This window comes from Anser brachyrhynchus (assembly GCF_964034855.1).
Source record: "Anser brachyrhynchus genome assembly, chromosome: 1".
NCBI lineage: Eukaryota > Metazoa > Chordata > Aves > Anseriformes > Anatidae > Anser > Anser brachyrhynchus.
This window is the reverse complement of record NC_137694.1, coordinates 109,063,071-109,089,919: the sequence shown is the minus strand read 5'-3', so window position 1 is coordinate 109,089,919 and position 26,849 is coordinate 109,063,071. Positions and strand designations below refer to the sequence as shown.

General features: G+C 37.2%; 1 protein-coding gene across 5 annotated transcripts in view; it reads right to left on the bottom strand.

Moving 5' to 3' along the window:
- NCAM2 (neural cell adhesion molecule 2) overlaps nt 1-26,849 on the bottom strand; it is a 288,588-nt gene that overhangs the window by 155,571 nt on the left and 106,168 nt on the right. Inside the window, exon 1 of one of the 5 annotated variants that reach the window (XM_080579697.1) lies at nt 15,986-16,345. The exons of 3 other annotated variants lie outside the window; for them this stretch is intronic. In XM_080579697.1, coding sequence (XP_080435823.1) covers nt 15,986-16,112 — 127 coding nt within the window. In that variant the 5' untranslated portion in view covers nt 16,113-16,345. Of the gene's footprint in view, nt 1-15,985; nt 16,346-26,849 lie in introns of those variants that run through there. One more of the 5 variants, XM_080579693.1, reaches the window with a different exon arrangement.

Sequence of the window (26,849 nt, the reverse complement as noted above, 5' to 3'; positions counted from 1 at the left end):
AATCAATTAAAAGACTGTAATTTTTCATATTTAATATCTAATATCTTCTGGAAAAAAAACTGATTATCTTTCTTCACAGAATATCACCACTTGAACTAATGGTATTTGTAAACCTTAATTACGCAGACTTACCTTAGGCACATGGGAAGCATCAACTATTAAAAACCTAAATAAGGGCTAAGAGCAGCAATACTTTTGCAGCCTCTGAATTCTGGGGTTTGAATAAATGTAAGCCTTGTTTCTTTATCTTTGCAGAGGATACTTTATTTTTCACTGGTAGCAGGAGAAGTATCTTAACTGTGAGTCCACTGGAAAGCAGATGCTTGATCAACCTCTGTTATTTGTATAAAGAAGCTATGAAACAGAATTGAAGAATATTGAGGAATTGAAGAATCAAGGAATTGGCTGGATGGTCACACTCAAAGAGTTGTAGTCAATGGTTCAATGTCCAGGTAGAGACCAGTAATGAGTGGTGTTCCTTGGGGGTCATTACTGGGCCCAGTGCTGTTTGACATCTTTGCTGGCGACATGGACAGTGGGATCAAGTACACCCTCAGCAAGTCTGCCAATGACGCCAAGCTGTGTGGTGCAGTCGACACACTGGAGGGAAGGGATGCCATCCAGAGAGACCTGGACAGCCTTGAGAGGTGGGTCTGTGCAAACCTCATGAGGTTCAACAAGGCCACTGCCTGTGTCTGGGCCAGGGCAATCCCAAGCACGAATACAGGCTGGGCAGAGAATGGATGGAGAGCAGCCCTGAGGATAAGGACCTGGGGGTGTTGGTGGACGAGAAGCTTGACATGAGCGAGCAATGTGCACTAGCTGCCCAGAAAGCCAACATGTGCTGCATTAAAAGCAGCATGGCCAGCAGGGCGAGGGAGATGATTCTGCTACTTTGCTCTGCTCTCGTGAGACACCACCTGGAGCCCTCTGCTCAGCTCTGGGGCCCCCAGCAGAAGAAGGACATGGACCCACTAGAATGAGTCCAGAGGAGGGCCATGATGATGATCAAGGGGCTGGAGCACCTATCCTCTGCAGGCAGGCTGAGGGAGTTGGGGTTGTTCAGCCTGGAGAAGAGAAGGCTCCGGGGAGACCTTATAGCAGCCTTCCACTACCTAAAGGGGGCCTGCAGGAAAGCTGGAGAGGGACTCTTTGTCAGGGAGTGCAGAGTTAGGACAAGGAGTAATGGTTTTAAAGTGAAGAGGGTAGATTTAGGTTAGATATAAGGAAGAAATTCCTTACTCAGAGGGTGGTGAGTCCCTGGCACAGGTTGCCCACAGTGGTTTTGGATGCCCCATCCCTGGGAGTGTTCAAGGCCAGGTTGGATGGATGGGGCTTTCGGCAACGTGATGTAGTGGAAGGTGTCCCTGTCCATGGCAAGGGGGGCTAGAACTGGGTGATCTTTATGGTCCTTCCAACCCAAACCATTCTATGATTCTATGAATAATTCATTTTTCCATTCCATTTCTATTACATATTTATTATATAAAAAGAGAAACCTTTCTTTTCCCCATAAACTACACTCCTGAATAAAATATAATATATACCTGTACTTCACTGATTGTGACAATTTACTAGAGAACTAGTACTTTACAAAAAAAAGTAGCATAAGCCAGAAGACTCATCACATTAAACCAATTCATTTTTTACAACATAAAACAAGATATTTAATCTGTATTTATGCAGTCTGAATTAGGCTTGGATACTGGAGTTTCAAAGAACTAAAGCCGCTAATGCTGTTTAGATTTGCAAGCCAGCACTAATAATATGAGTCTAATCATATTCTGAAAACTGATTAACATTTTGGACTTCTGAACAGTACATGCAATGTAATCCACTCTGATTTTATTTTTGTATTGCTTTGTTGTTTGTTTTTCTGAAAAAAAAAAAACACACAACAAAACAGAGAAATAAAATGCTAAATAAGCCATTTTTTACATAAAAACTGCTTTTTGGATAACTGCAAAGGAGGCGTATCTCAGAAACTTTCACAGAGAGAAAATGAAGAGAAAGACTATGTTGTCCTTTCATTCCTGAATTCACTGATGATGGCAAGAAATTTGTTAAGTTGTTCACTGAACAGCTGGTGGCACCTTGGCAGTTGTCACGTGCATTTATTAGTGGTGTCTCCCATTTAGTTTAAACTCTAGAGAACTATACTCACTTCCACTATAGATTTGAAAATCTCACAACAGTTGTTATCTGATTAGAGACTTGACATAAAGATTGCACCAACATCTTAGCTTTTGAAGGAACCGCACTGAAAGTATTTATAAAAGTTTCAAGAAAGCAAAGAGAAAGCAAGAAGCCAAATCCAATCCCCTAAATGACACTGCGAGTAGGAAGGATAAACTTTGTGTATATGAAGTTTAGAAAAAGATGACAAGTAAATTTATTTCCTGGCTCAGTTACAATTCTCAAAACACCTTAGAAGAGCTGTAAATAGCTTTTACAGAATACTTAATCCAGGAAGAACATGTATGGAAAATTAACCTGAGAGTTTGATTCTTTCTGATAGAAGTAACTGTCCTCAAAAAGGACAATTTCACTGACACGAGTAAACATAACCAGTCTGTAACGGTAAATAAAGGTAAGTAAGCAAAGTAAACTGTCAGTAGAGGTCAGATGGTGAAGGATATCAGGTTTGGATTCTGTCTTCCACAGGAATACAGCTCTTTCACAGGTAGAGACAACATGACCAATCCTTCAAGAATTTGAAGGCAATCTTTTGTTATAAAAACTGAGATATCCCACCCACCAAAGGTAAGTGATGGCTCTTTAACTGAACAAAGTGAGAATTTAGACTTTTTTTTCTTGGTAGAAAAATGGTAGAAAATGTAGTTTCATGTGAGGCAGACTTAGTCAGGAGAAATATTAGGAGAAAATTACATAAATTCCATTTTGTTGGATAAGTGTTTCATAAAATTTTTATTTGGGGACTGTCTCCCAGGAGAAGAGATGAAGTGATGAAAGCAATCCAGCATTCAAGCCATGAGGAAATCCGCTTTAGAAATCCATCTCAGAAAGTCTTTCTTGTTAGTGGAAGAGGACAGACTGAGACACCCAACAGGGTCCCTGTTCTCTCATCTGTTTTGACATAGATACTCTTGTTTGAAACCTCTCACAGAGCCTATCATCACAAAACCTTTAGGAAAAGCCTATTTCAATGCTGAACTCCCTGGGCAAAAGTTGCAAAGAAGTTAATCTTCACTGCACCTTCAAAAGTCCACTTCCAGAATATTGGCTGCTAATAACTCTGAAGAGGCAATTTGTTTTCATGACAGGTTCCACTGCCAGATATTAATAATAATAGAAATAATTAATTTCTGTCACAAAAGTAGCTGAGAAAAAAATAAATAATGACAGATACACAGCTCTAATCAGCTCATGCTCCAAATCTGAGGGAGAAAAAAAACAACCTCCCCCGCCAGATGTTTCAAGTGACAGTAGGTATGAGTATGCATTATGAGTGGATATATGACTATAACTTCATAACTTTTTTTTTTTAAATTCTAAATCTCTGAAGTATGTTTGAATGATTCTGTATACTTCAGTATACAGACAAAGAATGGAACATTGTTTGAGGTGACAAAGTTTTTGTAGTCAGCTTTTTGAGAGTTCTTCATTAGAAGAAGGTTGGCTTCTGTACAGGAGAGAGGGAGTGGGAGACTGGGCTACCAGAAGGCTGTGATTTGATGGTGACACGCTCTACTGCCTTGGGAATAACCATGCTAAAATTTTCACTGACCTGCCTGATGAAACAAAGATGCTCTCAGAAAACAGAGTGAATCAGAGGATTACTGTGTGTGATGCCTTCATTTCTTTCCAACTGACTCTTTCATTGTTACTACCTTACAGTGCAAACACAAAACCCCTAACGGTAATCTTCCTGTATGACCTTGATTCAATTTTGGAAGCAAAAATGGAGTCCTAACATGCTTTAAATCCTAAACAGTGTTCTGCAATACCTACTTCATAGTCCCAACAATGAAAAGGCTCCAGAAGAATTAGGAAAAGAAAAGGCTGTATATCAAACAGATTAGCCATACCTGTGCATATTATGGCTTATCTTCAGCAAAATACAGCCATATGTGGCATTTACTTACAAAATCTGAAAGTGCAAATAAACAACTCTGAAAAAACAGCTAAATTTAAACAGCAAAAATAATTAAACATGTTACATTAAACATGTTTCCAATTTCATATTACTAGCTGCTCAGTGCAACACCATTTATAATTGTTGTAGATTTAATTTAGAACATATTCTTGCATCAATGATGAAAACAAAATCTAAAATATTAGATTTTGCTTGTTAATTAAATATTTTTCTTTGAGTTTCTTAGAATAAAAACTTGCTACTTGCATTATGCAATAAGGGTTAAAAATGATCGATGAATGTCCCTATAAATTGTGCCTAGAGAAGCAAAAACTATATTGAGAAATACATCTAAGTACTGTTTATTAAGTTCATCTGATTTAATAGGCAAGTTACATTGACTGCTTTGCAATATGTTCACTATATACAAGCAGCCTTGTTAAATTTACAACACTTTGAGCTAGTAAATCAACTCTATCTCCCTAAAGAAATGAGACAAAGGCTGCTTTTGGCATTTACTCCTTTTTTTTTTTTTCCTTAAATGAAAATCAATAAACAGACACTGTATTATTAACAATGATTCATTTGCCAAATCATTGCAAAACACATACCATTAATCCTTCCTTTGTCCTTAATATTTCAGTTAATAAAGCAGTAATATTAAAAACTTTTGAATTCTCAATATAGATACTTGCATATAACATCCAAAAATCATCATTACATGAAAAATTTCACTAACGAAGAAAAGAAACTTCCCAAACCCTGTTAGTTAATGTATTGGGCTTACATGGCAAGATTTCGATAGGGGGTGGGGGGGGGGGTGGGGGGAGGGGCCTGCAGGGGTGGCCTGTGAGAGCAGAGCCCAGCAGCTGCCCCATGTCAGATCAGAGCCAGCTCCAGACGGCTATGTGACAGCAGCTGGGAGAGCAAGGAGTGATAACGATCCCTTCAGGCCTCAAGGTCAGTGCAGAAGGAGGACAGCAGGTGCTCCAGGCACCAGAGCATAAGTTCCCCTGTGGCCTGTTTTACTGGGTCTAGCTGGGATGGAGCTAACCTTCCCTGCAGCAGCCCATACAGAGCTGTGCTCTGCACTTGTAGCTAAAGCAGCACTGGTATCACACCAATGTTGTGTCTACTGCTGAGCACTTCTGGCATCGCATCAGGGCTCTCCAAATCCCTTCAGAGCCAGCAGGCTGGGGGTGGGCAAGAGGTGGGGAGGGAACATCACCAGGACAGCTGACCTAAACTGACCAAAGGGATATTCCACGGCATGTGGTGTCACACTCTGCAATAAAAGGTGGGGAAAGGAAGGAGAGAGGAGGAGTGGGTTCTCATGAAAACGTCTGTCCTCCCAAACAACAGCTACATGTGTTGAGGCCCTGCTTCAAGGATGTGGTCAAGCATTGCTCATTGGTGGGAAGTAAAGAGCAATTTCTTTCCTCTGCGCTTCTACACAGCCCTTGCTTTTTTTTTTTTTCCCCTTTCCCTTTTCCCTTTAGTTAAATTATTTAATTAATAATATATTTCCCTTAATAATTATTTTTCCTTTAACAACCAATGAGCTGTTTCTTTCCTTTTCTTCTTCCCCTCCTCTCCTCATGGGGCATCACGTGGGAGGGACCCCATGAGGAGCAGGGGCAGAGTGACCTTGAAGGAGCGATGGAGATGAAGCGTTATGGACTGACCACAGCCCCCATTCCCTGTTCCCCTGTGCTGCTGGGGGTGGGGAGGAAGGCACAGCAGAAGATAGATGGGGGTAAGGTGTTTTTAGTTTGGTTTTTAGTTCCTCACTGTTCTAGTCTGCTAGTGAAAGGCAATAAATTATGTTAATCTCCCTATGCTGACTCTGTTTTGCCCATGACGATAATTGGTGTGTGATCTCCCTGTCCTTATCTCAACCCTCGAGTCCTTTCCATCGTATTTTCTCACCCTTTTTCCTTTGAGGAGGGGAAGTGAAAGAGCGGCTATTGTGGAATTTAGCTGCCCAGCAGAGTAAAACCACCGCAGTTAGATCCTTCAAGACTACCGTGAACTAATAATTATCCTTGTTTTAATATCATGTTGTGCTGCACAATTTTTTTAATCTAATTATACCAGTTTCTAATACTTGAAAAGATTAGAATCCTCAGTTCCTTAGAAATGGGAGAAGTGAGAGAAAGAACGAAGTTTGCATGAGACACTTATTTGTCAAAAATTCTATATAGGTATGTGTAGAGTGCTTTATTCTCTTCAGGTTTATTTGACCTTTATTCCTCCTGATCTGGCCTAATCCCAATCATATTTCCTCTTCATTTATTTATTCTCCTGCTGTTAGCATCCACCTCTTTCTCCCTACAATTTCTCCCCGGACTACAGTCACCACTGAGATTGACTCATCTTTCTATCTAGGCCACAACAGTAACTTCTATTATACACTTGTACTTTAGTACTGTTTATTCTCTCTCACATTTTACCCTTCACACTCAGGATGTACTCCTTATGAACATCTATAAAGCTGCATCATTATGTTGCTTAGGGGGTCTCATGCCACAGTGTCTTAACAAAAAAAAACACAAGGTAGCTTTTCAGATTATCTAACTTTCTGATCGATAACCAGTACTGTCACTTAGATTCCCTTTAGTTGTTCAGGCAGCTTTTGTATATCTCCATGGTAGGAGACTCCACAACCTCTTTGGGCAACCTGTTCCAGTGCTCCGTCACCCGCACAGGAAAGAAGTGCTTCCTGATGTTTAGATGGAACCTCTTGTGTTCCAGTTTGTGCCCACGACCTCTTGTCCTGGCACTGGGCACCAGTGAAAAGAGCATGGCTCCATCTTCTTTGCATCCTCCTCTCAGGTATTTATATACATTAATAAGATCCCCCCCGAACCTGAACCTGTTTTCTAGGTTGAAATGTCCCAGCTCTCTCAGCCATTCCTCAGATAAGCCCTTCCAAAGATAAGTCCCTTACTTATCTTTGTGGCCCTATGTGGGACCCTTTCCAGTATGTCCATGTCTTTCTCATACTGGGGGAACCAGAACTGAACAGAGACATGTGCAGCCACACCAGCAAAGAGTAGAGTTGAAGGATCATCTCTCTTGACCTGCTGGCAATACTTTATCTAATGCAGCAAAGAATTCTGTTAGCCTTCTTAGTTGCAAGGGCACATTGCCAGCTTATGTTCAACTTTTCCATCAGGACTCCTAGCTAATTTTCTGCAAAGCTGCTTTCCAGCTGGGTGGCAGAAAAGGACATCTGTTGGTCTCCTCCACCACATAACTGATAAAGATGTCAAACAAGACATTGTAATACACCTACAGGTAGAATCTAAATCATTAACTGCTTTCTTTCGAATCCAGTGATTCTGACATTTTTCCATCCATCTAGCTGTCCAACCATGCAGATCAGAACATCCCAATATGGATATAAAAATTCTATGGGAGACCATGTCAAAAACCTTGCTAAAGTCCAAGTGGAGAATATCCACTGGTGTCCCCATATCCACAGATCTCATCGTTTTATCATAAAAAACAACTGAGCTGGTCAAGTACAAACCATTTTTAATAAATACACACTGACTATTCCTAATCGTTGTATTCTCCTTAATGTGACCAGAAATGGTATCCAAGAGAACTCACTCAAATTTTTTCCAGGGACTAAAGTGAAGCTGAGTGGCCTATAATTCCTCAAATCTCTCATCACCCTCAAATGCATCCTGTCTGGTCCTATGGACATGTATCAGACAAGATTTCTCAAAAGATTCCTTACTTACTCATCCTCCATTAGTTGTAGATCCTCTCCTTGTAGCCTGTCACTAGGTCAAAAGCTAAGAGACCTTGTCAATGAAAACCAAGGCAAAGAAGGCATAGATTACCTCAGCATTAGCTGTTTGTGCTTGTTACTAGACGCTGCAACATTCAACAGCAGACCCCACATGTTCTTGCTCAATCTACTACTGCTAATAAAATGTCAGAAACTCTTGCTGCCATTGATGTCACTCGTCATTCTCAATCTAAGTTAAGGTTTGGCTTTTCTAACACCAACACTGAACACTCAGGCAACACCTCTAGATTCCTCCTTTGTTATATGTTCCATTTTCACCGCATACACACTTCCTTTTTTGTGACCAATACTGCTGGAACAATACAAGTAACAAATTATTATAAGAACAGTTTATCCTGTCAGTCTCCCTGTTTTTCCTTACATAACAGAATTGCAGTGGCTCACAAAATACTATGACAGGGTATGTTTTGCCTACAAAAGATAGTCCTGTCAAAAACTTCCCTCCAAATAGCATGCAGCAGTGCTGTGAGTTTCCAAGTAAGAAATGAAAACTCACAAAAAACATATACACATATATATATATTTTATTGAACCCTGTATGAAATATGTTTCAAAAAATTCTTATCTATCCCTAAATATTTTTGGCACAATCACAAATCACAAAGAAAATGTTTTCTTTGTTCCAGCAGATAATCAGTATATTCCTGGGACATGGTAAGCAATATCTATTCCCCTCTACCTTACGTTATCTTGTGCTCATAAAAAAAAGGGAAATTCACAGCACATTTCAGATTTTCTTAGATGGTACACAAAAAAACTAGGAGTTTTACTGCCCTTGGAAGCAGCTGTGACTTGCATCCTGAGACTTTTTTTATTAGAATAGCCTGAATAGGAAAATCATTTGTTAGTTCTGTATAGTACTATTTTGGTATTAATCTTTGGAGTACTGGAATTTTACCTTCTTGGTGTGCCACCCAAATACAATGTTTCACTGAATATATCAATTTCTATTTGCCTAGACTGTGCTAATAATTTGCTCTGTGGCATATTCTTCTACTTCATAACCCCTGTTCCTCTCAGTCACCTGTTCAATGCTTTCTTTTAATACTCATATAGTAGTACTGAACATTAAAAAGGACATTTTGAAGACCTTTCCACATCCATTTCACTTGTCTTAGTGAATTTAGTAACAGCTATAAAACCACCTATTAAGTGGCATAGTTGATAGGAAACAACTGTAAATAAAGCAGTATTTACATTTTAGTGACATTAAACTCAAATTCACTAAAACAGACTAGACATCTGTCCCTAAGACAAGTGACTGAACTAGCACTTACTGTTAGGATGATGTTTACTATTTGTAATTGTGATAACTAGCCAACACAATTTAGATGAAATTAAGTTGTAAATTATTCATTGAAGTCTGCTAAGAAGACTTCCACAATTGCTCTCCTCATTTTCCATTTAGGAATCTTTTTTACGAACATCTGTACCACAAGTACACAACTGCAGCACAGCCCACCCCCCCCCCCCCCCCCCCCCTTTCCTAAACCAAAATATCTTTGTCTAATTTCACAGCTCTAAGAGCTGGTATCATAACTAGAATTCTTTAACAGTTGCCCTCCTGACAGACTAACAAGTATGTCAGGAGCTGAAGGAGTATTCAGGATTTTAGATTAGCTAAGTTGAAGTCTAAGAAGATGATTTTATCTGTCTGACACTGTGTACATGACTTCTATGCCGCCCGCTGAGAAACTAATCAGCTTTATGGACCAGTACTTCTCTACTTTTTGCTGCAGTACTTCCAAGATATTTAAGCTTATTGTAAAATCCCAAGAGACACAACTAGGCAACAAAAGTGGAGAAATTTGAAAATCTTGTTTGCTGCTCACTCCATGAACTTACCAAACTTTACTTTACAGGACTACTGCGGTTTTCGCGTGATTTTCAGGATAGCAGTATCCGTATATGTGAGGAATATAAAGAGCAACAACTCCAGGGGTAATGGTTGACTCCTACGATCCCACTCCTTCATTTTTTTGCCATGAAAGTAATACATTAGAAAAAGCAGTTAGCTTTTTCCATTTTTCTTGTTACAACAAAAGAAATTCAGCACACCTATACAGGAAATTACCCTGGAATAAATTACAAATACACAAAAGATAAATTTAGGTTAAAAAAATCAAGTAAAACATGTAAGTACTTCACGGTCAATATTTTCTCATATAGCCAGACACTACATGTGCATACATAACAATTCAGCATTACAGAGGCTACAGGTCCATAAACCTTTCAATCAATAGAAAGTGATACATACCAGCACAAGGAACAAGTCACAGTATTTCCAAAGAACCAATTTTATCAAAAGGCCAGACTTGGTGCTCACTCAGTCTCATACTCAGCAAATATTATACAGCACAGAACCAGCACAGGGCCTCTACTGAATCTGCGTAAATGAATCAAAGTTTTAAAACCTGATATCCTTCTTGACAGCAGGAGCTCCAAGAAAGCTGTTTTAGTCTATTCACTAAAATACATGTCTGTGCACAGACATCTACGTGTGTGTATGAACATTGTAATGTGCGCACATACATATAGACAATTTTTCTTTTATTTGAAAACTGCATTATTTCAGTTAGTATGTAGCAATATCCAGAATTATATGTTGGTAAAAGTATTTTGCTTTGTGGAAAAAAAATAAAATAAAATCTTGCTTTTGGAATAATGACTTTAGGTACACTTATGAATATATAAATATATATATTTAAATTAACAGCAACGAAGAAAACTTAGCCACTTCATTTGTAGGTATATTCTGGATTGACTACAGTCCTATTCATTACTTCTATTTTGAAAGTGGCCAGAGCCATCATTCTGGAATTGTGGTTAGATATGCTCTTTAAGAACAGCCTCAGAGGAATGACTGTGTTGATGAAAAATAGTTTACATTAAAGGAATAAGTTATAATACTATATAACTTCAGATTTTGATCTCTTATTCCTGAGTAACTGATTGTTATTGTTGACTTCCCAAGAAGAGAATATGTTATTCTTTTGAAAGAATGAAAAAATAAAACTGGTAACTAAACTGAGGAGCCTTTTTGGATCCTTTAACAGTTTAGTTAGCCAAACCATAGTGTTTTGTTTTTTTTTTTTCTTAATTGTTGTACTCTTTTGGGAATAATTATTTGTGGTTTTTTTTTCCACTTGTGTACTGACTCAGGGAACATACAGGGACCACTGTAAAACACATTTACTCATATTTTTCTGCTAAAGGATTGTTAAAAAAACAAACGAATAAAACAAAACAAAAATAAAAAAAACAACCACAAAGCAATCAGTGCCTACTGAAATTATTTGACCTGTATTTCAAAGACAGATATTCTGTGGGAAATATAGATACAAACGGTGCAAATGCCTAACCTTCCTGTGTCAGCAACATGTGCCTGTTACATTAAAGAAGCTATGTCTTGAATAATGCAGAAAATAAGTCAAAAATTCACAGTTTGGGTTTTCAGAGCCCCTGGTAAAATATGAATATTTTCTCAAGTTAGGCTCATTTATGCATTTCAGCCTGAAGACAGTATGTGTAATTTGGTTTTAAAATTTAAGAATAATTAGTTGCATAAGTGCCCATTATTCTTTAGCACTTAAACTCTCCATTGTTCTGGAATGATTGCTTGAAAATTTGGTTTTGTTTTCCTGATTATATTTGAAATAGTATTATTCTAAGTGTTCTACCAGTCTCTCCTGCCTGGCTGTTATCTTTTCAAGTGCATTTCCCTCTGCAGGTATTTTGCTTACCATTAATGCACTCTATCGTTCTCCCTCCTGCTTGGAACACTGCATTCCAATGCTTCAATTTTCACCTTTTTACCTTGAAACAACCTTTTCCTCTCACCTGCATGCCTTTTAACACACAAAAGTGGAAAAATGGTGATCAGAATAAAAGACCTTTGTGACTGCAGTAGTCCAAGCTGTTGGCTATATTCTATTGATACAACACTGCTTCTGTGACTAATGTGATTTCTTTCAGGTTTATTTCAGGTATGTTTGCACAACATATATAACTGTGATTCACATAAACTGATAAGTGAGTTCTCATAAGAGATCAAACATAAGATTTGAGAAAGTGTCCCTCACAAAATGGAGAAGAATCATTTCAGAGATGTCTACAATACCAGTTACATAACAGCAGTGGGCAACTATTGCAGTTAACCTGTATGTTCCCAGACTGAACTACACTGAAACAGGCAGGTGTCTGTCACATAAGCAGGAAGTCTTATGCATGACAATCACCAGAAACTTCAGCTACATCCACCTGAGTTTTTGCTAACTTCAGGTGCTCTGATCACTACTGCTCAGATTCCCCAGTTAGGTCAAGAGCTGTGGCACCAGATCTGCCCACAAGAATGTCCTCATCTAATTCCTCATACAGGAAAGAAAAAGTCATAAAACAAACTCATTTTGTAGGCTTGGACTGAGAAAAAAAAAAAAAAAAGAGAAAACAGGAGTTAAAGTTGTGTGTATACATCCTGTGACATTTAGGAATTCAAAGGGATGCTTCAAGTTTTGAAAATCATTGTTCTAGAGAAGTGAGAGAAAGCAAATCCATCACAAAGAACAGGCAACGTTCAAGACTTCTCCCCTACATGGAAAAGCTATTTAGTAGAAGGAGCAAGGAATCAATGATGTAAGACGCACATATATATTTAAGACTTACCAGATGTTAACCTTCAGTATATCTTAGATTTTTGTATTTATTGTGTATGGTCATGGTATATTCAGTTGATTACATTATCTATTTCTTGCTATATAGTAAACATATTTAATTCCTCTTATCATTTTTTTAATCTTCTGTACAGATTTAGTATTTGTTAATTAAAGAAGCACCATTTTGATGAAAGATAAATTGAATTAGATTAAGCACAAGATGAACAGTCTCAAAAGGTAGCCTTTTCAGTGTTCTGTGTAAATATCCATAACAGGGTAAGTTATACTTATTTTTAATAGCTTTCACTCCATAGAATGTATCTATGTCCATTGGTAAATTTTCACTAACAGAATATTTGTAATAGAACATGCTCTGTTTACAAATTCTTTTTGAAATAAACTCAGCATGTGTCAGAGAGCAAATGCTATTTCATAGACCACTTTTCCCTTTTTTTTTTTTTTTACTGAAATTCTGATGAATGATGATAGCAAATAAACAAGAATAATTACATTTTCTCAGTCTTCTGTTTAAATGGAAGTTCTCCAGGATAAAACTGGCTACAAACCACAGCAACTGAAGTACCAAACCAGTTTCATTACCAGAACTAACATCACATCCTTCAGTTTCCCGGCTGCCTGGCTCATTATTTAATCCGTTTATTATTACTCATTTCTTGCAAATGGATAAGAGAAAAATTCAGAAGCTCAATCCAGTACTGCTCAATTAATTTACAGATTAAACACATGAAAGACTGAAGTAGAGGCAAAAGATCATGTTGCTATGCCTTACTGTGCTTTGTCTGCCACAGTTCAGACAGAACTAGATTGACATATCCATTCAGTTTTACATCCCCTGAGTTCACAGCAAATAGAAGACAGAAAAATGTGCCATGCATCAACCAATATTAAAAAAGGGAAAGACCAGCAAGCATCTGACATCACTTTGAGCAAAACATTCTGAAATGCTATTAAGCTTAACAACTTTTCAGAGTCATTGTGAAGGGAAGGCAAACATACTTTCAGGGCAAAAACTAGATTATTTACATTGTACTATCTTTTTGGTGCATTTCTATGCACACCAAGAATCTATGCTATTCTATAGACATTCATAAGTGATTCCTAATTAAGCAATGTATACACAGAAAACACCTTTCTATTTTGTTATGTATAAGCATATACCAGTAAACAGCAGAGGGCAGGGTTACACACATAAAACATTCTTGAAATCTAAACAGTAAATTTACTCAAATATGTCCTTATCTACATACTGTTGGAACCTACAGTAAATAAAGGGATGATAAGTCAGTATATTTATACAAAAATGAAATGTGGTTAAAATACAAGATCTTGCCAAAATTTAGAATCAGTTTTACAACATGCTGAAATAATTTCCATTATTGCATTTTAAAGACATTTTCCTTAATTTTGATGTTCAAGAACTGTAATATTATTACAATAATATTTTTAAACAACACATATGAGAAATAGGTATTTCAAAGGGTCTACTAAAGCTAACGATTAGCAAATGGCATTTAGGGAGACTTACCATGAAAATCATAGTGGGTCACACATGTTATTACTTTAAGCTACTTAATTTATTGGAATTCTCCCTCTCCTTATCACCAAAAATAAACTTTTCTAGACTACAGTATACAGTACAGAAAAATGGCATTAGAAATTTGAAGGTTTCCATGATAAGTATATAACATTTATTAATATTTTTCTCTTTGGGATCAACTTTCTTAATATTAAAAATAATCTGTTAATGCAAGCCTCTTTTTCAACAGAATGTGGGATAAGAAGGTGTTGTATTGTCTCATTAAAATCGTATTTAATTTTTAAACATACATAGGAGGTTTTATTTTTCCTTTTTCCATTGTTTTCAACTGAAGGTTGTTTTTCTTTCTAGATTCTATAATATTTCAGCAAAAGAAATGCTGCAGTCAACATGAATTTTGATTAAGTAAGGACACTGGGTCTTAACCAACGTGAACATGTCTTCAAACATGATAACTTCCTACACTCGCAGATTCAAACCACAACTATTTAAAATGTTTGTAAGCATCTATAGGACTTAGATATTGTGATGGGAACAGTTTTTTGTATTTATTTTTCCCTACAGTGGAGTATAATCTTGAAAGCTGTTTTCTATATTAAAGTTTTGTGTAAATTTCTAGAAATGTTATATTACTTTGAATTTAAATGCAAAACTTTAGCCAAATGTGGAATAGTGGAAAAGATTTAGATGCATCTTTGTTCTGAACACATGGATTGTTAAGTAGCAGTATTTTCTTAGTAAGGCATTTTCACAGTAAGTGTCAGTAAGCGCACAAAGATTTCAGTAGGTTTTTTTGACAGCTTTCCCTTGGGCTGTATTTTTAAAATAAGTTCGCATATTGCCTTTAAAAACAAAGAAAGAACAACCAATTCACATGAATAATTCGGTCTACATGAGTTATCCAAAAACATCATTATAGGAAAAAAAAAAAAAGCAAAACATAAACGTTGTCATCTTTTTTGAACAAAAATGAAGTAAGTGTCTTCTTTGTGGTTTAATTTGGTTCCAGATATGCCTTGTCTACACCTATTTTCCTCTCCTTTCCCAAATGGATGCTTTTTCCCTCCCATTTAAACAAAAAGAAGGTCCCATCTTTTCGTATCTGGTGTCCTCAAAGTACAGAAATTGCATGAAATACTACAATACATAATTGCACTGAAACACAATGTGAGTATGGAAAGACAAGAAAGCTTGTTAAAAAGAAGCTAAAAAGATGGGAAAGGAATTTATATGTTTGCACTAGCAATGGAGACTATTAAGTGAAACTCTACCGAAGAGCAAATTTGTACTCCTCTCTTCCTTTTGGAAGACAGACTTGACAAAGACCAAATGAAGCAGCATAGCTAGTGGGAGGATAAAGATTATTTTTAAAAGCTGAAGCTGCCTCAGAAATAGAAAGGATCATAAACTGTGCAAGGTCGAATGTAACAATAGACTGAGGCAGTCAAAAAAAAAAAAAAAAGGAAAGAAAAAAGCCCAAGGAACAGCTTGGAAAAGACATAAAAACTATTAATAAATCCTTTTAAAACATATTGGAAGCAGAAAGCTTACCAAAGAGTATATAGAACCAATATGTGATCACAAGATAAAGGATAAAGAAAGCATTCTGAGAAGCTAAGGTGACAGAGAAAAAAAGATTTTTTACTTCTGTGTGTACCATGGAAGAGGTTTACATCAGAAGCCTTCTCTATGGAGGACACACCAAAGAGTTTGTCTCAAATCAAAGCACTGATGGAAGTAGTTATGGAGCAAACCAACAGAGTGAGCAGGAAGGGATCACGTAAGGGGAGAGTACTCAGACAAGTTCAGAAGTAACCCAGGGATGAAACAGCTGAGCTATTAACTGCTATACATACCTTCTTTCTCAGAACTGCCGTGATACCCAAAGTTGTATCCCACTGAAAGGTGACAAATGTGACATCTATCTTTCAAAAACAGGTTCCATGAATATTGGGAATGAAATACAGAATTAACAGAATTCATAGAATCATAGAATCATTAAGGTTGGAAAAGACCTCCAAGATCATCTGGTCCAACCATCACCCTACTACCAATGTCACCCACTAAACCATGTCCCTAAGCACTACGTCCAACCTTTCCTTGAACACCCCCAGGAACAGTGACTCCACCACTTCCCTGGACAACCCGTTCCAGTGCCTGACTACACTTCCAGAAAAGAAATGTCTCCTAAGTTCCAACCTAAACCTCCCCTGGTGTAACTTGAGGCCATTCCCTCTAGTCCTGTCATGAGTTACCTGTGAGAAGAAGCTGAACCCCAGCTCCCCACACCTTCCTTTCAGGTAGCTGCAGAGAGCAATAAGGTCTCTCTCCACTGAGCCTCCTCTTCTCCAGACTGAACAACCCTCAGCTGCGCCTCATAGGACTTGTGCTCCAGGCCCTTCTCGTAGCCCTTCTCTGGACATGCTCCAGAGCCTCCATATCCTTCTTGTATTCTAAATAAGTGTCCTGTACTGTGTCTGGGTGGGATGGAGTTACTTCATAGTAGCCTGCATGGTGCTATGCTTTGCATTTGTGGCTGAAGCAATGTTGATAAGGTACTGGTGTTTTGGATATTGCTGAGCAGCGTTTGCAGAGCACAGAGGATTTCCCTCTGTCACCAGTAGACCGGGGATAGGCAAGGGGGGTTGGGAGGGAACACCTCCCAGATGTGATCAGATGACCATATGACCTCGTGCTCAGCAAAACGAGCTCCGGGAAAGGAAGCTGATAAAGGAATAGTTGTGATTATGGCATTTATCTTGCCAAGCAAACTTGCTGAGGCCCTGCCTTCCAGGAAGTCTGCCTGTCGATGGGCAGTACGGAATGAATGCCTTATTTTGCTTCGTTTGTGCAAGCAGCTTTTGGTTCACTTCTTAAATTGTCTTCATCTCAATCTATGAGTTTTCTCACTTTTGCCTTTTCAATTCTCTCCTCCTTCCTGCTGCTGGGGACCAAGCGAGCGGCTGGGTGGGGCTCAGTTGCCTACCACAGGTAAGCCACAGCACCACTAAATGTGCTCAAAGTGATGTGACATTTTTTCATTTACATAAACAGAAGATAAAAATACTAATATTCCAAAAGATTTTAGAAGCAGGTTGGAGCAGGAACAAAAAGCATTTGAAAGCAATACAGGTTTATAGTTACATCTACTGTTTCCCAAGTTAGGCACTATCCTTGTGTCATTACAATCAATCAAAGCTTTATTACCATTAAGTGAAAGCTAACAAAAATCCCTGCAATCAGCAAAAGGGAGGTTAAAAGGACTTTAGGAAAACAGCTTCATTCAATTCCTTAATTATTTAATGTTCTAATGAATTTCAGCTGTAGTATCCAAGAGTAGTAATCCTTAACATTTCTTTTTCCTGACAAATGCCAACAGACAACAGGCCAGTTTGAGACAGAAAGTGATTTATAATAAGGGAAGAAAAAATATTAGGTAAGGAAGTATTTAGGCAAGACAGAGACCATACTTAGATTTGATTCGCTTGGAATAGGCTCCAGTGTACTTTAAATTAAGTCCACAGTGATTAGGCCATACCTAATCATTAGGTAGTAGTTAAAGATCAGGTATTATTCTAATAACAGAATGACACAAATACATTCTAATGATTGAAGTTCTTCATGATATAATACTATGGACTAATAAGATGGTAAACATTACCTTGTTGTTCTAAAAAGACAGGTCAGATGATTTCAGTCAAAGAGATGTGACTTAACAAGGGATCAAAAGAAACAATTTATATTTTTAAAGTCTTTTTCTTTGACTATGAACATTCTTAGATTTTCATCATTATATGAATATCCGGAAAGAACAGGGTGACTCCACAGTAGCTATCATATATATGAATCCATTCCTCATTCCAACTCTGTCTGGCACAAAACATATACCTGTTAAAGCCATTTATTTCCATTGGTTCAACCCTGCTTCACAACTTTTAACAGGTATGCATAAAACAATACACAAGTCCAGAAATTATTCATGTTTCAAAGTCAGGAGCTTTTGAATCTCAGTTGCATAAGCCACTGGAATCCTTGTGGGATTTTGTCTCAAATTCATATACAAGTCACACAAACCAATCCCTGGCGCTAAAATTACAAGTCCTTTCTACCTGAACTCTGAGTATTAGAAGATTGCCTCTGATCTTCTACATGCATAACTAGACATATCAGATCACAATTTCTCTTACATTTTCTCTCATAAGGCATTCATGAATTATTTAAAGCTGCAGATGCTGTAATTATGAAGGATTTTAAATTTTGTATGCATTTGCTAACACTTTCTAAACATCACAAGGTTTAAACTTTTTTTTTTTTCCTAGGGAATGTATGAAATCAGATCATTTGAGTTATATAGCAGATTCTTTATGGCAGCATTTTCTAAAAAGGATTTTCTTAGTTTCTTACTGTAAACCACATTTGTAGATACATCAGAATTACTTACATTCCAACTTTCTACATCCTTCTCTATTTAGCTGATATCACATCTGCTCCCATACTGATTTTCATCCTAGTGCCAGCTTCCATGTTCTTAATTTTTCATTTTAAATGGCAACTAATCTCAAACTCATCTTTTTTTAAATTTTTATACTGATAGTATCCTCGAGTCCTAGATTAGTTTTTGTTTGTTTGTTTGTTTGTTTTACTGGCTTGCAAAACCTATGATAGTGATGTTTACAACCATAAACACCCTGTTCAAACTAAAAAATCTGCATGATTTTAAAGCCACAAAAGTGATATGCTGCCCATTTATTCTTCCCAGTCTGAGTGTAGAGGGAGTGGAATTGTTGAGACTACATCATTGTTGAAACTGCGTCATGTACAATTATCAGTTATGCATTAATTGATTTTTAATTTTCATTGCCAAAGTAATAATAACAAGTGGCAGTAAAATGTGTAAAAATAAAGAGGAGCAAGAGGAGAAAAAACAATTTACTGAAAGCTTTCTGTATCTTATTTTTAGTATTACATACTAATACAAGGTAGAACATCTTCTGGTCCAGTCAGAAAACCTTCCCTAAAAGGAGGCCACTGACTGTGGTTGGAACTGAGCAATCCACATCCTACCCTAGTATTATAAGGACAGAGACATAATATATGAGGAATCACTTATTTTTGTGATGACTACTCCTATGCTCCAACAAACCAACAAATATGGTCTGTTTCAGACAAAATCACAGAATCGTCTAGGTTGGAAGAGACCTCCAAGATCACCCAGTCCAACCTCTGACCTAACACTAACAAGTCCTCCACTAAACCATCACTAAGCTCTACATCTAACGTCTCTTAAAGACCTCCAGGGATGGTGACTCAACCACTTCCCTGGGCAGCCTATTCCAATGCCTAACAACCCTTTCAGTAAAGAAGTTCCTCCTAATATCCGACCTAAACCTCCCCTGGCACAACTTTAGCCCATTCCCCCTTGTCCTGTCACCAGGCACGTGGGAGAATAGACCAACCCCCATCTCGCTACAGCCTCCTTTAAGGTACCTGTAGAGAGCGATAAGGTCGCCCCTGAGCCTCCTCTTCTCCAGGCTGAACAAGCCCAGCTCCCTCAGCCGCTCCTCGTAAGACTTGTTCTCCAGACCCCTCACCAGCCTCGTCGCCCTTGTCTGGACTCTCTCGAGCACCTCGACGTCCTTCTTGTAGCGAGGGGCCCAAAACTGAACACAGTACTCGAGGTGCGGCCTCACCAGAGCCGAGTACAGGGGGACAATCACTTCCCTAGACCTGCTGGCCAGGCTGCTTCTTATACAAGCCAGGATGCTGTTGGCCTTCTTGGCCACCTGAGCACACTGCTGGCTCATATTCAGCCGACTATCAATCAGTACTCCCAGGTCCTTCTCTGCCAGGCAGCAGGAACAGTGTCCTTTTGAACTGTGAGATTATATCCACATATCCACATGATTTGTTCAACTATTTGGTCATCTGACCCTTAGAATAGATGAAATTAGAAAGTCAGTTTAAAAATGGACAGTCAATCTGGAATAAAATAATTTCTCATGTACCCCTGGATTATACTCTGCGGAGTTTTATCCCTGGATTATAACCTTATAGATCATTACTGCTTAAAATTCTTTCTACAAAACATTTATCACACTATAATTCTAACATCTTTAGTGTTAGCTATGGCCGGCAAAACATCATGCCAACATTTTGCCTTTGCACTAGTAATAGATGAGTAGATATGACAGTCCATAGTTCTAAACCCCTGAGACAAATCCTCAGAAGTCCCCACTCCCACAGCTGCTGGACACAAATATGGTTTCACTTTGTTTTCCGGTTTTGGATGGTGATTGGCCCAGTTATCAGGATAGATAATTAATCCAACATAACGTCTTCAGTAAAAATAAATAAATAAATAAATAAATAAAGCCTTGAACATATGTGAAGCTGTCATTTTTGTACTCCCTTTTGTCAATCAAAAAATTGTTTTTCAGTGATTGCTGGCATGTAGAACTTCTCTCATTTTAGAACAGTCCTCAATGAGTTTACAAAATAAAAGGTAGATTTAAAGTTCCAGGGTGAAGACTACGGATAGTAGCTTTGTTCCTCTGGGCAATGAAAGCTTTGATAGTAAGATTATCATGAGACTGTAGGCTAAACAGACTTCATGAGCTTGGACCAAGACCAGGGAATTTATTCCTGCGGAAAACAAGAGCCTCCAGAAATGCCATCTCCTTAGTTTTCATCTCTGGGTATATGTCTTTGACCTTGATTCTTCTAAAAATACATATATGAGAGCACATGTGTGTGTGTGTTTATGTGCACAAGAACTTGAAATAATTGAAACAGAAGTCTCACCATAGATCTCTAGGGAGAAAAGAAGACAACAAAACATGATAGATGATAATGATACCACTTAATGTGCAACTGGCAAGGTCATCGGATTCCATACTATGAGTGCATGGATTCCATACTATGAGTGCATAATCAAAACTAACAAAATATAATATAATGAAATGAAATGTAAAATGATGATTAATCATACATGTATGTCAGAAAGTCATTTAGTCCCAAGAAATTCAGAGACTTAAAAGGTGTTTTATCAGAAACTCAGAAAATATCACTACCTATTTATGAAGTTTTATGATTTTCTATAAAAGACTCAGTCCTGCTTATTGCCAAAGAGAAAATGGAACTCGCATTACCTTAGTGTAACCATTCTTCTGAGTACGTTCTCAGTTTCTCCTAAAGTCTTTTAAAGGCAAGAGAAACACTGCTTAGCTAGTAAGTCAGAATTATTATTGATCTCAATTTTGCTGTTTTAGAACATATTCAATGCTCAGAGTTCACTGTCCTTTTTTGAGAATAATACAGCCAAGAAATTTCACCTGACCTGCTCAGATCTAATATGACAACGATTATCCCCATGCAATTTATAGTCAGTTTTACATAATCAATATCAATAAAGAACTCCCCTTACCTGTGCAATATACCAGTTTGGGAAATAAATTATTTTTACCAAGATTAAAATAATGCTATTGTAACAGGCATTTTTGTTCCTGACTGCTGACATTTTATAAACCAAATTAAACACTAAAAATACTCCCTCTTATGACAGTTTATGGCACCAGGTAAACCACAGAAGTTCCCACAATTGCAATCATTTGGAAACAATTTCTTTTGGAACTTGTCATGGCACATGAGCTCACTGTGCATTTTATTCAGTAGGCATCTATTTAAAAACCAACCAATCAATCAACCAACCAAACCAAATCATGCCAAACCTCAACAACCAAATAAATATACAGAGTAGAGAGATTGTGCCAGGGTTTTGGCACAACCATCTCATCTTTACTTTACCTGGGACTATAATATATTTAGATTAATACACTAGAGGGACACCTACTGGCCAGAAGACATTCCACATCTCTCCACGTTCATGATGGGCTGTAATCAGTTCATGATCTAAAGAAACACATTTCTAGTTCTGATGCTTTCATTTTATCCAAAAAACAGATCCATTTGACCAATTAAACTGTCTGAGCTCAAAAAACAATCTAACCACTATTAGGATCTATAGATTGTTCCCTCCCCATACACACTCACATTCTGAGAAATAATTCATCCTTTCCAAACAAAATCACAAAAGACTTCTAGACTTTGATCATGATACACTGAATGTTAAGCAGTACTGAAATCAACAGTTTAAATAGAAAGACAGTCTGATTTCTTCTACCCATTTTTCCCATACTGCACATTTACTCTTGCAGCTGTTAAAGAAAGGAGAGCTAAATACAGGTCATATTTTTTCATTATTAATAGCTGTACCAAAGTAAACAGTCTTTAAACTCTTCTGCAGTTCTTTTATACTAGCCAGTTCATGGTAAGTCAAAACAACCCAAAATAATTATAAATAAAAATAAATTTCCCACATTTCAGCCTGGATAATCTAAAAGTTATTGAAGTTTCAATAATCCATTTTATTGTATGCTATTATTAATAAAGTAAGATATTGCATCAATTTAACAAATGTTCATATTATATTCTAGAATTGGGTGAGAAATTTAGGTAAGGATGAAGTGAAAGAGAGGAAGAAGGACTATGTTCTAGTACTTTGAAACGCAATTCTGCTAAATTTTCAAGTGCATTTGCCTTGGAAACATCTTGACCAATTGCTACACTTCACTACTGCTATGCTCCTCAGCAGAAGCATTCTTTAAAAGATTTACTTAGATAAGTATGTATTATATTATCCATTTTCTAACTATGAGAATGAACTAGAACTTTACTGAAACTGAAGCACAGGAAGTTCAGCTGCATATGAGAGGGCACTTCTTTACTGTGAGGGTGACAGAGCACTCGGACAGGTTGCCCAGAGAGGTTGTAGAGTCTCCTTCTTCAGAGATACTCAAAACCCGCCTGGATACCATCCTGCCCAATGCGGTCTAGGTGATCCTGCTCGGCAGGGAAGTTGGATTAGATGATCTTCAAAGGTCCCTTCCAACCCCACCCATTCTGTGATTCTGTCATTCATCTGATTCTGAAACACAGTATCTGGTCACTGATCAATACAGCTTCCACTATAAAATTAGAAAATATCTTTCTTTTTTTTTTTTTTTTTTTTTCCATAGCATTCTGCCTGTGTGTCTTTGAATGGAACATATTCAGCTCAGAAAATTCAACTTAGATTGTTAGTTCATTTACATATGTATGTACATTCAGGCTCACAAAATGTTAAAGTTTTTACTACCATCTAAGATTACAACCCAGCGAAATACAGTTCTTTTGTATTTCCTGGCAAATTGCAAGTATGGACTTTATTAAATGTGGGAAGATGGGCAGGATTAACCTTATGATTAAAAAACAAACAAACAAACCAATGTTTTCAAGTGGTTATATGTACTGCTAACATAAATGTAAAATAATTACATAGGACTTACTATATTATACTATTATCTTAATATGAAGTCGGGTTTAAGGGAGAAATCTTTTTTTCTTTCCTTTCCATGAGAGTAATTATTATGACTGGAAAAACTGACAAGCTTTCATGTCCAAAAATGCATGTATACACTCCAAAGTATAGTATTTCCCCTCAGTTGTATCCTAGCGTAATAGGAAAGATTGCATTGACTTGTAAGCCTTATCTCTCTCATAACTTTAAGCTACTGTGGCTGCAACATACTGCTAATATATGCTGTTACTGCCATGCAGCATCCTGGTCAGCAGTTCTATTTCAGCTATTTCTATACTCAGCTGCATTTTCTGAATCACAATGAAACAACCCCCACTTGCAGACAAACAGACCTATGATTAAAATATGTATGTTTCTATAATTATAGATTCGTCTAGCCCAACCATCTCCTCTCGAAGAAAGTTTCTATTGGTTGCTGTGGATGATATCTGTGTAGTGACAAAATGAGGAAAACACATGGCATTTACATAGATGTTTTAAGCAAATTCATTAATCAAAAAATGTATTAAAAAATCCTAGATACTAAGATTAGATACCTTTTTTTAAAGAAAGAACAAATACTAGAGAGATATACAGGGCAGAATGTCATAAATCCTAATTTGCTTATAGCAGTTAGGAAAGTTCTTCTTTCAAGGACAGTCTTTATTTCAAAATTCAGTTTCTCAACCAGTCTCCTCAAAATAGAAGAAGAAAGGAGTTGCTTATCAATCATCATTGCAATGACTGCCAATCAACCATTGTACACCCTTGGAAAACTGACACTTGTAGCAAAGCTTCAATGTACATAGCTTAAAAAGTAGGTGGTAGAATCTTCTTCCTTCTTCCTTCTTCTTCTTCATTCTAAACATGAAACTTTTTTCCATGTTGTTTCAGTTTAGTTACGCTTCAGCCATTATTAAATATCAAACACTAATGGTCTGTGCAAGGAAACAATAATTCATTAACTTACTATCCCTGAAAAATAACAGAAGTATATGCCATTGCTTTTGTCTGGTCTTGTCACTTAAATTAGTCAATACCTGTAAATAACTGCAAATATCAGCTTGCAGTGAGGAAATAGAGCTTTTTTAATGCTAAAATCTCAAGTGAAGGGAGAACACTTTCACACATTGACTGAACTGATACCACATATTCTTTAAAAAAAATCACTAAAAAATTACACTTAGTTCAAAGTGCACCAATATACATCTATGTTTTGTATGCAAATAATGCACATATATAGTGCATCCCCAAATGAATAGACAACTGTCCCAAAAGTCACATATAATTATTGTTTTTGTTGTTGTTGTTGTTGTTTTTAAGAAACCTAAATGATGGAACAGGCTATATTACTCATGTACAATCATAAAAATGGCTGAAGTTCCAGGATTTGATTAAATAATTCCGATTTTAACCTTTGCATCACTACTTCTTTCTGTTAAAAAGGGAAAAACAGGGAAGAAGTCATGTCCCCAAAATATATGTTTCAATGCACACTGACTTACAGAAACAAAGGCATTCAGATATAGCAGATTTCTGTTTAAGAACTTAAACTAATTTTCATAGTGAGAATGAATTTATTATTAAAAAAAAAACAACAACCACACATAGGGGAAAATTGTGTGGAAATATTTTGCCATGCAAAACTTGTGCACGGACAGAACAGCAGTAGTGCAATGGATAGTGAGGCTAGTGAGGCTACTAGATACTCTGACATAGCGTAGAACCGCTGGGGCTGGCTCTAGGCATACCCAGTGCAGTATTTTGCTCTGCAGACACTTGCAGCCGGTGATCATTATCCACCTACTTTTGGCAAGGCCAGTAAATAAATGGAAGTTGGCATTTGTTATATGTACATGTTAATAAATGAGGCCTGTTTTTAGGCTACTCTTACTTCTGAGAACAGTTACCGCTGACAGCAACAGGAGACACTATGAAGGGCAAGGAGATACAACTCAGCATAATGAAAAGAAAGCATTTATTCATATCTAATAAGTTTTCATACAGGTAAGCTATAAAAAGCTCTCAGCTTCAAACTGTCACCCCATAGCCAGTGATGCAGAACAACAGTAACAACTCTGGATTTGGGGGCAATATTCAACATCTTTAGTACATTCCTGAGTGCAAGAATTCCCATTGGAATGGGAATGGGAACTCAGCACGGCTGACTTGAGAACATGAAGAAATCTGCCTGCTTTTTCTGTTGCCAAAAGCAAAGTATAGAGTAGCAGGGAGAAAGACTAGTGACGTAAGAAGGTGAGAGAATTGATTGTTTTCTCTATTTTAATACTATTTAGGAAATCTTTCGGTCAGTTGCTACTCCACACATCTTTTTATTAAAAGAAAATACAGTTCAATTACAGTTTCTGTAAAATAAAAGTACAGTTAAAATTAGATTTCCAGGGTTGAGCATATATAATGTGTGTTACTTCTGGAAGCCTTTAAAATCTTTAGTTTTATTTACCTTTTGCAATTGAAGCTAAGCACACCTTCCTGTTACAAATAAGTAATACATTTCCCCTCATAACATTAAGAGAAAAATTAACATTATAACACTGTGCATCACGTGAAGATACTATCAAAACCATAACGATCACAGAAAAAATAAACTGTAAACATATCGAGAATAGCTCAAGAATCACGCTGAAAACGCCAGCATGATCTACTGACTGATTTTAAATTTACTGTTATAAAAGGACAGTCACACATGGCATAACAACATGGGTGTTGTGGACAGTGGTAAGATGACTACTGAACAGAACTAAAGTTGTACCTATTGCTTATCTTGACCTCATAATTGAACTTCTGAATGCCAAAATATCTTTGTTCTTAAGAGAAATATTTGATCCTACATTGAAGAAATAGCGCACAATGGCTTAGTTAAGGTCTTCTCAAAGATATCTTTTACTCCTACTTCTATGTCCCCTCTGAGTAAAGCATACCATGACTGGCTCACTCCTCAGTTCATTTCCCCCACTCACCTTACTATGAAAAGAAATGCTGCATGATGCTTCCTTTTGTAACTACAGGTCTCCACTTTTTTTCCTGATACTGGCTGGCACTTTCTTAACCAAGCAACTCTACTTTTTCCTCATTCCCTCTTTAATTCCCTCAGTTTCTTAGTGTAGAAAATATTATTCACTGGTCATTTATAGTTCTTCTAACTTAGCTTGTTCAAGGATGGACAATTCATTTGCCAGTTGCACAGCTGGCAAAATCAGAGAAGTGGCCACATTCTGCATTTGTTTCTTGACAAGAGAGTTTCTCACCAGGTAGGAAAAAATATGAAAGGATATTCAGATATCCAGAAGTGTATGTGTCTCACT